Source organism: Branchiostoma lanceolatum, chromosome 3 (genome assembly GCF_035083965.1).
Source record: "Branchiostoma lanceolatum isolate klBraLanc5 chromosome 3, klBraLanc5.hap2, whole genome shotgun sequence".
Classification (NCBI taxonomy): Eukaryota; Metazoa; Chordata; class Leptocardii; order Amphioxiformes; family Branchiostomatidae; genus Branchiostoma; species Branchiostoma lanceolatum.
Window position 1 is genome coordinate 25,603,645 of NC_089724.1, and position 13,293 is coordinate 25,616,937.

General features: G+C 43.8%; 1 protein-coding gene across 2 annotated transcripts; it reads left to right on the plus strand.

Annotated features, from left to right (window-relative positions):
- The first annotated feature begins 4,413 nt into the window (after positions 1-4,413).
- Positions 4,414-9,851, plus strand: LOC136431210 (uncharacterized). Of its 2 annotated transcripts, none has more exons than XM_066422520.1 (2): positions 4,414-5,426; positions 7,878-9,851. In XM_066422520.1, exons 1-2 carry the CDS (start codon positions 4,649-4,651, stop codon positions 8,975-8,977), a joined length of 1,878 nt encoding a protein of 625 aa, XP_066278617.1. In that variant the 5' UTR covers positions 4,414-4,648; the 3' UTR covers positions 8,978-9,851. The 2 variants fall into 2 exon arrangements, with proteins under 2 accessions (XP_066278617.1, XP_066278616.1); XM_066422519.1 differs by having other exon boundaries at positions 5,310-6,582.
- Positions 9,852-13,293: the final 3,442 nt, after the last annotated feature.

Consider the following 13,293-nt stretch of genomic DNA (forward strand, 5'->3'; position numbering starts at 1 on the left):
TTTGCGGTCTTCACTTTTCAAATCTATATCAAGTGCCCTATCAACTGAAAGTAAAGTAAAAAAATTCTTGGTCGAACATAGATTTTGTTAATGTGACCATAGGCTATAATGCATAGGCAATGCCTAGGCAATACCTAGGCGGAACTTTGAACACCTAAGGCGTCGTCACCTTGCCTGATAAAATTTTGCGGTCTTCACTTTTCAAATCTATATCAAGTGCCCTATCAACTGAAAGTAAAGTAAAAAATTTCTTGGTCGAACATAGATTTTGTTAATGTGACCATAGGCTATAATGCATAGGCAATGCCTAGGCAATACCTAGGCGGAACTTTGAACACCTAAGGCGTCGTCACCTTGCATGATAAAATTTTGCGGTCTTCACTTTTCAAATCTATATCAAGTGCCCTATCAACTGAAAGTAAAGTAAAAAAATTCTTGGTCGAACATAGATTTTGTTAATGTGACCATAGGATATAATGCATAGGCAATGCCAAGGCAATACCTAGGCGGAACTTTGAACACCTAAGGCGTCGTCACCTTGCATGATAAAATTTTGCGGTCTTCACTTTTCAAATCTATATCAAGTGCCCTATCAACTTAAAGTAAAGTAAAAAAATTCTTGGTCGAACATAGATTTTGTTAATGTGACCATAGGCTATAATGCATAGGCAATGCCTAGGCAATACCTAGGCGGAACTTTGAACACCTAAGGCGTCGTCACCTTGCATGATAAAATTTTGCGGTCTTCACTTTTCAAATCTATATCAAGTGCCCTATCAACTGAAAGTAAAGTAAAAAAATTCTTGGTCGAACATAGATTTTGTTAATGTGACCATAGGATATAATGCATAGGCAATGCCAAGGCAATACCTAGGCGGAACTTTGAACACCTAAGGCGTCGTCACCTTGCATGATAAAATTTTGCGGTCTTCACTTTTCAAATCTATATCAAGTGCCCTATCAACTGAAAGTAAAGTAAAAAAATTCTTGGTCGAACATAGATTTTGCTAATGTGACCATAGGCTATAATGCATAGGCAATGCCTAGGCAATACCTAGGCGGAACTTTGAACACCTAAGGCGTCGTCACCTTGCATGATAAAATTTTGCGGTCTTCACTTTTCAAATCTATATCAAGTGCCCTATCAACTGAAAGTAAAGTAAAAAAATTCTTGGTCGAACATAGATTTTGTTAATGTGACCATAGGATATAATGCATAGGCAATGCCAAGGAAATACCTAGGCGGAACTTTGAACACCTAAGGCGTCGTCACCTTGCATGATAAAATTTTGCGGTCTTCACTTTTCAAATCTATATCAAGTGCCCTATCAACTGAAAGTAAAGTAAAAAAATTCTTGGTCGAACATAGATTTTGTTAATGTGACCATAGGCTATAATGCATAGGCAATGCCTAGGCAATACCTAGGTATTGCATAGGTATTGCCTAGGCAATACCTAGGCAATACCTAGGCAATATTGCATAGGCAATACCTAGGCGGAACTTTGAACACCTAAGGCGTCGTCACCTTGCCTGATAAAATTTTGCGGTCTTCACTTTTCAAATCTATATCAAGTGCCCTATCAACTGAAAGTAAAGTAAAAAAATTCTTGGTCGAACATAGATTTTGTTAATGTGACCATAGGCTATAATGCATAGGCAATGCCTAGGCAATACCTAGGCGGAACTTTGAACACCTAAGGCGTCGTCACCTTGCATGATAAAATTTTGCGGTCTTCACTTTTCAAATCTATATCAAGTGCCCTATCAACTGAAAGTAAAGTAAAAAAATTCTTGGTCGAACATAGATTTTGTTAATGTGACCATAGGATATAATGCATAGGCAATGCCAAGGCAATACCTAGGCGGAACTTTGAACACCTAAGGCGTCGTCACCTTGCATGATAAAATTTTGCGGTCTTCACTTTTCAAATCTATATCAAGTGCCCTATCAACTGAAAGTAAAGTAAAAAAATTCTTGGTCGAACATAGATTTTGTTAATGTGACCATAGGCTATAATGCATAGGCAATGCCTAGGCAATACCTAGGCGGAACTTTGAACACCTAAGGCGTCGTCACCTTGCCTGATAAAATTTTGCGGTCTTCACTTTTCAAATCTATATCAAGTGCCCTATCAACTGAAAGTAAAGTAAAAAAATTCTTGGTCGAACATAGATTTTGTTAATGTGACCATAGGCTATAATGCATAGGCAATGCCTAGGCAATACCTAGGCGGAACTTTGAACACCTAAGGCGTCGTCACCTTGCATGATAAAATTTTGCGGTCTTCACTTTTCAAATCTATATCAAGTGCCCTATCAACTGAAAGTAAAGTAAAAAAATTCTTGGTCGAACATAGATTTTGTTAATGTGACCATAGGATATAATGCATAGGCAATGCCAAGGCAATACCTAGGCGGAACTTTGAACACCTAAGGCGTCGTCACCTTGCATGATAAAATTTTGCGGTCTTCACTTTTCAAATCTATATCAAGTGCCCTATCAACTGAAAGTAAAGTAAAAAAATTCTTGGTCGAACATAGATTTTGTTAATGTGACCATAGGCTATAATGCATAGGCAATGCCTAGGCAATACCTAGGCGGAACTTTGAACACCTAAGGCGTCGTCACCTTGCATGATAAAATTTTGCGGTCTTCACTTTTCAAATCTATATCAAGTGCCCTATCAACTGAAAGTAAAGTAAAAAAATTCTTGGTCGAACATAGATTTTGTTAATGTGACCATAGGATATTATGCATAGGCAATGCCAAGGCAATACCTAGGCGGAACTTTGAACACCTAAGGCGTCGTCACCTTGCCTGATAAAATTTTGCGGTCTTCACTTTTCAAATCTATATCAAGTGCCCTATCAACTTAAAGGAAAGTAAAAAAATTCTTGGTCGAACATAGATTTTGTTAATGTGACCATAGGCTATAATGCATAGGCAATGCCTAGGCAATACCTAGGCGGAACTTTGAACACCTAAGGCGTCGTCACCTTGCATGATAAAATTTTGCGGTCTTCACTTTTCAAATCTATATCAAGTGCCCTATCAACTGAAAGTAAAGTAAAAAAATTCTTGGTCGAACATAGATTTTGTTAATGTGACCATAGGATATAATGCATAGGCAATGCCAAGGCAATACCTAGGCGGAACTTTGAACACCTAAGGCGTCGTCACCTTGCATGATAAAATTTTGCGGTCTTCACTTTTCAAATCTATATCAAGTGCCCTATCAACTGAAAGTAAAGTAAAAAAATTCTTGGTCGAACATAGATTTTGTTAATGTGACCATAGGCTATAATGCATAGGCAATGCCTAGGCAATACCTAGGCGGAACTTTGAACACCTAAGGCGTCGTCACCTTGCATGATAAAATTTTGCGGTCTTCACTTTTCAAATCTATATCAAGTGCCCTATCAACTGAAAGTAAAGTAAAAAAATTCTTGGTCGAACATAGATTTTGTTAATGTGACCATAGGCTATAATGCATAGGCAATGCCTAGGCAATACCTAGGCGGAACTTTGAACACCTAAGGCGTCGTCACCTTGCCTGATAAAATTTTGCGGTCTTCATTTTTCAAATCTATATCAAGTGCCCTATCAACTGAAAGTAAAGTAAAAAAATTCTTGGTCGAACATAGATTTTGTTAATGTGACCATAGGCTATAATGCATAGGCAATGCCTAGGCAATACCTAGGCGGAACTTTGAACACCTAAGGCGTCGTCACCTTGCATGATAAAATTTTGCGGTCTTCACTTTTCAAATCTATATCAAGTGCCCTATCAACTGAAAGTAAAGTAAAAAAATTCTTGGTCGAACATAGATTTTGTTAATGTGACCATAGGATATAATGCATAGGCAATGCCAAGGCAATACCTAGGCGGAACTTTGAACACCTAAGGCGTCGTCACCTTGCATGATAAAATTTTGCGGTCTTCACTTTTCAAATCTATATCAAGTGCCCTATCAACTGAAAGTAAAGTAAAAAAATTCTTGGTCGAACATAGATTTTGTTAATGTGACCATAGGCTATAATGCATAGGCAATGCCTAGGCAATACCTAGGCGGAACTTTGAACACCTAAGGCGTCGTCACCTTGCATGATAAAATTTTGCGGTCTTCACTTTTCAAATCTATATCAAGTGCCCTATCAACTGAAAGTAAAGTAAAAAAATTCTTGGTCGAACATAGATTTTGTTAATGTGACCATAGGATATTATGCATAGGCAATGCCAAGGCAATACCTAGGCGGAACTTTGAACACCTAAGGCGTCGTCACCTTGCCTGATAAAATTTTGCGGTCTTCACTTTTCAAATCTATATCAAGTGCCCTATCAACTTAAAGGAAAGTAAAAAAATTCTTGGTCGAACATAGATTTTGTTAATGTGACCATAGGCTATAATGGAGTCAAAATGTCACCCAAGTCATTTTTATTAATTTACACCGACACTTCCGCTCTGGGACTCCACGTGTTCGGTACCTCCCGCTGTCACTTCCGCCCACGCCTCGCGGCGCTAGTGAGTCATTGTGTCCGCGATTCTGACGGAGCGAGGTCACACTCGGACCCGCTGCCTGACTTTTCATTTTAACCTTGTGTACGTACTACCGAAGACGAAGGAAAAGGATACCTCTTCCTTAAGATGACGAAGCCGAAAACTTGCACGGTGTGCCAGTTACCGGTAAGAGGACACCGCGGTCCGCACGGGCGAGGGAAGTGTGGGGTCGATCTGTCATCGACCGCCGACACTGACTCGGACAGGCGCCTCCTGGAGGATAGGGTTCGTCGGTCCCTCCGGAAACTGAAAGGGGACAGTAAAGTCAAAGACTACGCTAAGGGCCTCTGGTCCGAGGTCAGCGCAAGCGACGAAGAACGCCCGCCTACGGTGAAGGATCTTCGCGAGAAGGAGGCGCTGGCCAGCAACGTTGACAAGACTCTCGAGGAGATTTTCGGCCAGAAGTCTACGGGTTTTTCTAGGAAACCTTCGCGACGGGACACCACACTCCGGTCCCCGTCCCATGCTCAAGATACCAACCGACAACTCCGGTCCCCGTCCCGGTCCCGAGACGCCGACCGCTTCCGCCGGGAGAACGGTAGCCTCTCCCCGTACCGGGCGAGGTCTCCAGACGTCGACCGTTCTCGCGTGCGACAGGACCATCCACGCAAAGAGAATCGACGTCGCCACGGGCGCCACAGGTCGAGCCGCTCCACCTCCTCCGGTTCTAGCGTACAGCCACGACACGCCACTAAAGCCAGGACGAGGAAACACGATCTGTCCTCGTCAGACGACGTGCCGCCCCGACGCCGCCACGGGTCGCGCAGGGACAACGTCCGCCCGAAGTCCAGACGACATCGACACCGGTACAGCTCGGACGACTCGGGCTCTTCGTCCTCTCGATCACCACGCCGGTCCCGCCGAGGTAAGAAGAGCGGTCGCACGAAAACCATGAACGATTCCGTATCTAGTCGAATCAAAGTGCCATGGCCCCAGCACTATGTGCACTTCCCGGGTAAGGGAAAAAGGGGCGACGGTTGTGTAACTTTCGACGAGCTATCGACACCTATGTTTGTATACGGGTACATAAAAAATCTGTTAGATTCAGAGCGTTTCCGACGTTCCGTTAGGATCAGGCTCGAGCATCTCTCCGATCTGATGTTTGACGCGGCTTATTATGAGTGGGGCATGGTACGTGAAACTCACGCATCGGTTCTGTATGCCATGGAGAACGGCACTTTGTCGTGGTCAGACGGTAAGGAGGAGATCGACAACACCCGGGACCGCTGCTATCGCACCCCGACCGGCCCCGCCACGCAGGGCGGGGGGTCCCGCCTCTCCGCGGCACCGCGTGGTCCCCCCCGCACCTTTCGCGACAACAGCAACGTCAACAGAGTGCGGTACTGCGAAGCATATCAACACGGGTCATGTCCAGGTGCGTCAGAACACGCTGACCCACGCTGGGGCCGAGTCAAGCACGTGTGTTGCATGTGCCTCCTCGTCCGACGGGTGGAGGTCGAGCACCCCAAGATTGAGTGCACCCATCGGAGATCCTTTCGCGCAGCCCCCGGTGATCACTCCGGAGGAGCCGCCGGCTTCTCCTCACAGCCGGGTGCCCCTGGCACCGGGGGAGAGCGTTATTGAGCTGTATTCTGCTGTGGCCGAGACCGGGGTCCCAAACTACATCGGCGCCCGACTCCCGGTCAAGTCATCGCTCAATATCCCGGCCTGGCGATTATTATTAGCTAATTATCCTGACTCTTCTTTACCTGATTTTCTAGAATTCGGCTGGCCTATTAATATTGATTCCAACCGTTACGCGTTTCCGGACAATGTTTGTTACACCAATCACCACTCCGCGATAGATTATTCGGCAGATGTTGACTCGTTCATTGCCAAGGAACTCGAGTACGGCGCCTTGTGTGGCCCTTTTCGCGCGAACCCATTCCCTTTCCCGGTTTACCCTGCACCATTACAAACAGTGGAAAAGCGCAACAGTACCAAGCGACGGGTCGTTGTCGACCTTAGTTACCCTGCCGGACACTCTGTGAACGACGCCATTCCTAAGGATACTTTTTTAGGTGAGACGATCAGTTTAGTTTATCCTTCCGTTGATACAATGACTGACATGATTTTAAACAAGGGCCCAGGCTGTTTATTGTATAAGACAGATTTACGTAGGGCATATAGACAGCTCCCTATTGACCCGGCGGATTATCGGTACATATGTTATCGTTGGCGTGATAATTGGTTTATTGACACGCGGGCTTGCTTTGGTCTGCGGTCTTCTGCCTTTATGTGCCAATCAACCACGTCCGCGGTCTCTTTTATTGAGCGTGAAAAGGGACATTGTGTTACAAATTATATCGACGACTTTGGCGGCGCCGACATCCCATCACTGGCCCCCGCGGCGTTCGCCAGTCTTCAAAGAACACTAAGTGATTTAGGGCTCGAGGAAGCACCGGAGAAAGCAATCCCGCCTGCGACGTGTATGACTTGGCTCGGAATAGACTTCGATACCGTTAGCATGGTTCGGCGGGTCCCGCCTTTTCGTCTAGATGAAGTTTCTACACTGGTGTCACAGTGGCTCAACAAGAGGAAGGCGACCAAGAAGGAACTTCAATCTCTCATAGGGAAACTAGTGTTTGTGTCCGCGTGCGTGCCGCCCGGCCGTCTATTTGTATCGCGTATGCTCGAGACTCTTCGTAAACTTCGTCGACACCATCACCGTTTCCGTGTCTCTCGCGACCTCCGGCGTGACCTGGATTGGTGGCGTCGTTTCTTGCACGATTTCAACGGGGTATCACTGATCGCGCCTGCCATATTGACGGCCCCAGATGCCATCGTCGCCACCGACGCGTGTTCTACGGGATGCGGTGCCTTCTCAAACGGTCAGTTCTTCCATGCCGTTTTCCCGGACTTCGTACTACGTAAGTACACTTCCAAAATCCACGTTTTGGAAATGTTGACGATAGTGGTGGCAGCCCGTAAGTGGAGTCATCGGTGGACGGGTGTGACGGTTCTTGTCTACTGCGACAACATCGCCTGCGTTCACGTGCTGAACTCCGGGCGCTCGCGCGACCCGGATTTACTTCAGTGCTCCCGCGAGCTGTGGTTCCTGGCGGCCGTCAACAAGTTCGAGTTACGGGCCACTCACATCGCGGGCGCCGAGAATCGGATTCCTGACCATCTCTCGCGCTGGCATCTCTCCGACACCCATCGCGAGCAGTTCAATATGTTAACGTGTCGCGTGCCCAAGATGGAAATTCCGATATCGTCCGACGATTTCGTGCTTGACTGTCCCTTCTGATGCTTAATTGCAAGGACCGTGACTATTTCGGGTTCCCAATGTTGTTCTGTTGTTCTGTTTGTACAGCACGCCGAGATCCCCGACGTTCCCGCGACGCGCAGAAGGCCCTGCGCCGGCCTCGTGACAACGGACTCCTGGACGCTGACCTTCGTCACCCTCGAGACATGGATAACCAACGAGATCTACGGCGTCTCCGCGGCCAAGCTAGTCGGACCAAATGGGCTGCGTTCGCCGACGGCACGTGGTCGAATCTGCGGACAATTCTGAGGACATACTTATTGTTTTGCACGTTCTACTGCCTTACTCCGTTTCCCGCCTCAGTAGACACTTTAGAGCCCTTCGCGGAAATGCTGGCACGTTCCTTCAGGGCGCCAGCTTCGATCGCCAATTACCTGGGTGGTCTCCGATCTTTGCATGTTTTATTCGGCTGGACTGTGGACGCCTTCCTGTCTCCAGACATCGCGCTGATGAAACGAGGTCTCCAGAGGCGACTTTGCCACACACCGCGACAAGTTGCACCTTTCACACCGGACATTCTCCTACGGATACTTGAACACTTAGACATGACGGACCCTTTCCATGCTACTATCTGGACTTTACTCATACTCAGCTTCTTCACCTTCCAACGTAAGTCCAACTTCTTGCCGAAGGGCAGGTTTGACCCCGCTAAACAATGCACAATTCACGATTTTCAGATATTTCCCAATTATATGTTAGTACGTATTCGCTGGTCCAAAACAATCCAGTGTGCCGAACGTGTTCTGTATTTACCAGTTTTAGCAATACCCGAGTCTCCTTTATGTCCGGTAGCAGCCTTTCGACATATGTTAAAGTTGAACCCATACGATGGTCTCGCCGTATTCACTGTACGCTATTCTAAACGTGTGTTACCTATGTCACAAGCGGTTTTTGACAATGCCTTTAAACGTGTTTTAGTTCAAGCCGGTTTGAATCCGCAATCATATTCGTTACATAGCGGGCGACGGGGCGGTGCCACTTTCGCTTTCCGCTCCGGGGTACCAGTGGAACTGATCAAGATTCAGGGCGACTGGCGCTCCAATGCTTACCTTTTATACCTCAAAGTACCTCTTCGCAAACGTCTCGAGTTATGTGATATGATGGTCAAACGACTCCGCACCCCGTGCTCTGTATTGCATTATGATTAGTTAATTGTTTTCACCTACGCGAGGGTACGAACAATTGTTTGTATAGACGCCTCCCACTTCGCTAAGTTAGTAGTTCAATTGTTTCACTTTGTCATTCCCATGTTTATACCTTATCGACACTGTTAGTAGAAGTAAATTGTGATGTATTATAAAAGAGACTTTTTCGATGTAACGATTAGTAATATTTTGACTTTAGCCGACTGTTATCTTTCGTTAGTTTGTTTTAACTGCAAATTGTGTACCTCATTACCTGGTAAGACTTTACGGTATTCAAGTTGTTATTGCTCGCCACGGGGTGTTTAGTGTAAGGAGTGATTTCGAGACTCCGGGTGGTGGTGTTGAATTCCAGGTTCCCTGAAATTTATCCCTTCCAAAATTGTTCTTTGTTTTGTTTTACTGAATTTCCTTTTCATTCCTAACGGTTTGGCCTCATTTTTGGCTTGTTTTTGTGGAAAAGTCCGAGATTAAACCTTTTCCCTTTATTGGCCAAACACCGCATCTGTTTCTCTTTGTTCTGAAGTGATTAATTCAGTTAATTGAGGAAAAATGTCACCCAAGTCATTTTTATTAATTTACACCGACACTTCCGCTCTGGGACTCCACGTGTTCGGTACCTCCCGCTGTCACTTCCGCCCACGCCTCGCGGCGCTAGTGAGTCATTGTGTCCGCGATTCTGACGGAGCGAGGTCACACTCGGACCCGCTGCCTGACTTTTCAACCCACCACCAACCCCATTTCTCCGCCGTTTTCAAGGTACTTAGATATGGTAGTTAGACGTTATAATGTAGACATTTGATAGTACTCAGTTTGTTGTATTGTAGGCTTGTTTTTGTGGAAAAGTCCGAGATTAAACCTTTTCCCTTTATTGGCCAAACACCGCATCTGTTTCTCTTTGTTCTGAAGTGATTAATTCAGTTAATTCATAGGCAATGCCTAGGCAATACCTAGGCGGAACTTTGAACACCTAAGGCGTCGTCACCTTGCATGATAAAATTTTGCGGTCTTCACTTTTCAAATCTATATCAAGTGCCCTATCAACTGAAAGTAAAGTAAAAAAATTCTTGGTCGAACATAGATTTTGTTAATGTGACCATAGGATATAATGCATAGGCAATGCCAAGGCAATACCTAGGCGGAACTTTGAACACCTAAGGCGTCGTCACCTTGCATGATAAAATTTTGCGGTCTTCACTTTTCAAATCTATATCAAGTGCCCTATCAACTGAAAGTAAAGTAAAAAAATTCTTGGTCGAACATAGATTTTGTTAATGTGACCATAGGCTATAATGCATAGGCAATGCCTAGGCAATACCTAGGCGGAACTTTGAATACCTAAGGCGTCGTCACCTTGCATGATAAAATTTTGCGGTCTTCACTTTTCAAATCTATATCAAGTGCCCTATCAACTGAAAGTAAAGTAAAAAAATTCTTGGTCGAACATAGATTTTGTTAATGTGACCATAGGCTATAATGCATAGGCAATGCCTAGGCAATACCTAGGCGGAACTTTGAACACCTAAGGCGTCGTCACCTTGCATGATAAAATTTTGCGGTCTTCACTTTTCAAATCTATATCAAGTGCCCTATCAACTGAAAGTAAAGTAAAAAAATTCTTGGTCGAACATAGATTTTGTTAATGTGACCATAGGATATAATGCATAGGCAATGCCAAGGCAATACCTAGGCGGAACTTTGAACACCTAAGGCGTCGTCACCTTGCATGATAAAATTTTGCGCTCTTCACTTTTCAAATCTATATCAAGTGCCCTATCAACTGAAAGTAAAGTAAAAAAATTCTTGGTCGAACATAGATTTTGTTAATGTGACCATAGGATATAATGCATAGGCAATGCCAAGGCAATACCTATGCGGAACTTTGAACACCTAAGGCGTCGTCACCTTGCATGATAAAATTTTGCGGTCTTCACTTTTCAAATCTATATCAAGTGCCCTATCAACTGAAAGTAAAGTAAAAAAAATTATTGGTCGAACATAGATTTTGTTAATGTGACCATAGGCTATAATGCATAGGCAATGCCTAGGCAATACCTAGGCGGAACTTTGAACACCTAAGGCGTCGTCACCTTGCCTGATAAAATTTTGCGGTCTTCACTTTTCAAATCTATATCAAGTGCCCTATCAACTTAAAGTAAAGTAAAAAAATTCTTGGTCGAACATAGATTTTGTTAATGTGACCATAGGCTATAATGCATAGGCAATGCCTAGGCAATACCTAGGCGGAACTTTGAACACCTAAGGCGTCGTCACCTTGCATGATAAAATTTTGCGGTCTTCACTTTTCAAATCTATATCAAGTGCCCTATCAACTGAAAGTAAAGTAAAAAAATTCTTGGTCGAACATAGATTTTGTTAATGTGACCATAGGCTATAATGCATAGGCAATGCCTAGGCAATACCTAGGCGGAACTTTGAACACCTAAGGCGTCGTCACCTTGCATGATAAAATTTTGCGGTCTTCACTTTTCAAATCTATATCAAGTGCCCTATCAACTGAAAGTAAAGTAAAAAAATTCTTGGTCGAACATAGATTTTGTTAATGTGACCATAGGCTATAATGCATAGGCAATGCCTAGGCAATACCTAGGCGGAACTTTGAACACCTAAGGCGTCGTCACCTTGCATGATAAAATTTTGCGGTCTTCACTTTTCAAATCTATATCAAGTGCCCTATCAACTGAAAGTAAAGTAAAAAAATTCTTGGTCGAACATAGATTTTGTTAATGTGACCATAGGATATAATGCATAGGCAATGCCAAGGCAATACCTAGGCGGAACTTTGAACACCTAAGGCGTCGTCACCTTGCATGATAAAATTTTGCGGTCTTCACTTTTCAAATCTATATCAAGTGCCCTATCAACTGAAAGTAAAGTAAAAAAATTCTTGGTCGAACATAGATTTTGTTAATGTGACCATAGGCTATAATGCATAGGCAATGCCTAGGCAATACCTAGGCGGAACTTTGAACACCTAAGGCGTCGTCACCTTGCATGATAAAATTTTGCGGTCTTCACTTTTCAAATCTATATCAAGTGCCCTATCAACTGAAAGTAAAGTAAAAAAATTCTTGGTCGAACATAGATTTTGTTAATGTGACCATAGGCTATAATGCATAGGCAATGCCTAGGCAATACCTAGGCGGAACTTTGAACACCTAAGGCGTCGTCACCTTGCATGATAAAATTTTGCGGTCTTCACTTTTCAAATCTATATCAAGTGCCCTATCAACTGAAAGTAAAGTAAAAAAATTCTTGGTCGAACATAGATTTTGTTAATGTGACCATAGGCTATAATGCATAGGCAATGCCTAGGCAATACCTAGGCGGAACTTTGAACACCTAAGGCGTCGTCACCTTGCATGATAAAATTTTGCGGTCTTCACTTTTCAAATCTATATCAAGTGCCCTATCAACTGAAAGTAAAGTAAAAAAATTCTTGGTCGAACATAGATTTTGTTAATGTGACCATAGGCTATAATGCATAGGCAATGCCTAGGCAATACCTAGGCGGAACTTTGAACACCTAAGGCGTCGTCACCTTGCATGATAAAATTTTGCGGTCTTCACTTTTCAAATCTATATCAAGTGCCCTATCAACTGAAAGTAAAGTAAAAAAATTCTTGGTCGAACATAGATTTTGTTAATGTGACCATAGGATATAATGCATAGGCAATGCCAAGGCAATACCTAGGCGGAACTTTGAACACCTAAGGCGTCGTCACCTTGCATGATAAAATTTTGCGGTCTTCACTTTTCAAATCTATATCAAGTGCCCTATCAACTGAAAGTAAAGTAAAAAAATTCTTGGTCGAACATAGATTTTGTTAATGTGACCATAGGCTATAATGCATAGGCAATGCCTAGGCAATACCTAGGCGGAACTTTGAACACCTAAGGCGTCGTCACCTTGCATGATAAAATTTTGCGGTCTTCACTTTTCAAATCTATATCAAGTGCCCTATCAACTGAAAGTAAAGTAAAAAAATTCTTGGTCGAACATAGATTTTGTTAATGTGACCATAGGATATAATGCATAGGCAATGCCAAGGCAATACCTAGGCGGAACTTTGAACACCTAAGGCGTCGTCACCTTGCATGATAAAATTTTGCGGTCTTCACTTTTCAAATCTATATCAAGTGCCCTATCAACTGAAAGTAAAGTAAAAAAATTCTTGGTCGAACATAGATTTTGTTAATGTGACCATAGGCTATAATGCATAGGCAATGCCTAGGCAATACCTAGGCGGAACTTTGAACACCTAAGGCGTCGTCACCTTGCATGATAAAATTTTGCGGTC

What these genes read in the sequence shown, in the direction of transcription:
- LOC136431210 (XM_066422519.1), top strand. Translation starts at nt 5,679, where the DNA reads ATGAGTGGGGCATGGTACGTGAAACTCACGCATCGGTTCTGTATGCCA. An exon ending in TCCTAAGGATACTTTTTTAG is followed by an intron (nt 6,583 to 7,877) that starts GTGAGACGATCA and finishes CTGTTTGTACAG; the next exon opens with CACGCCGAGATCCCCGACGT.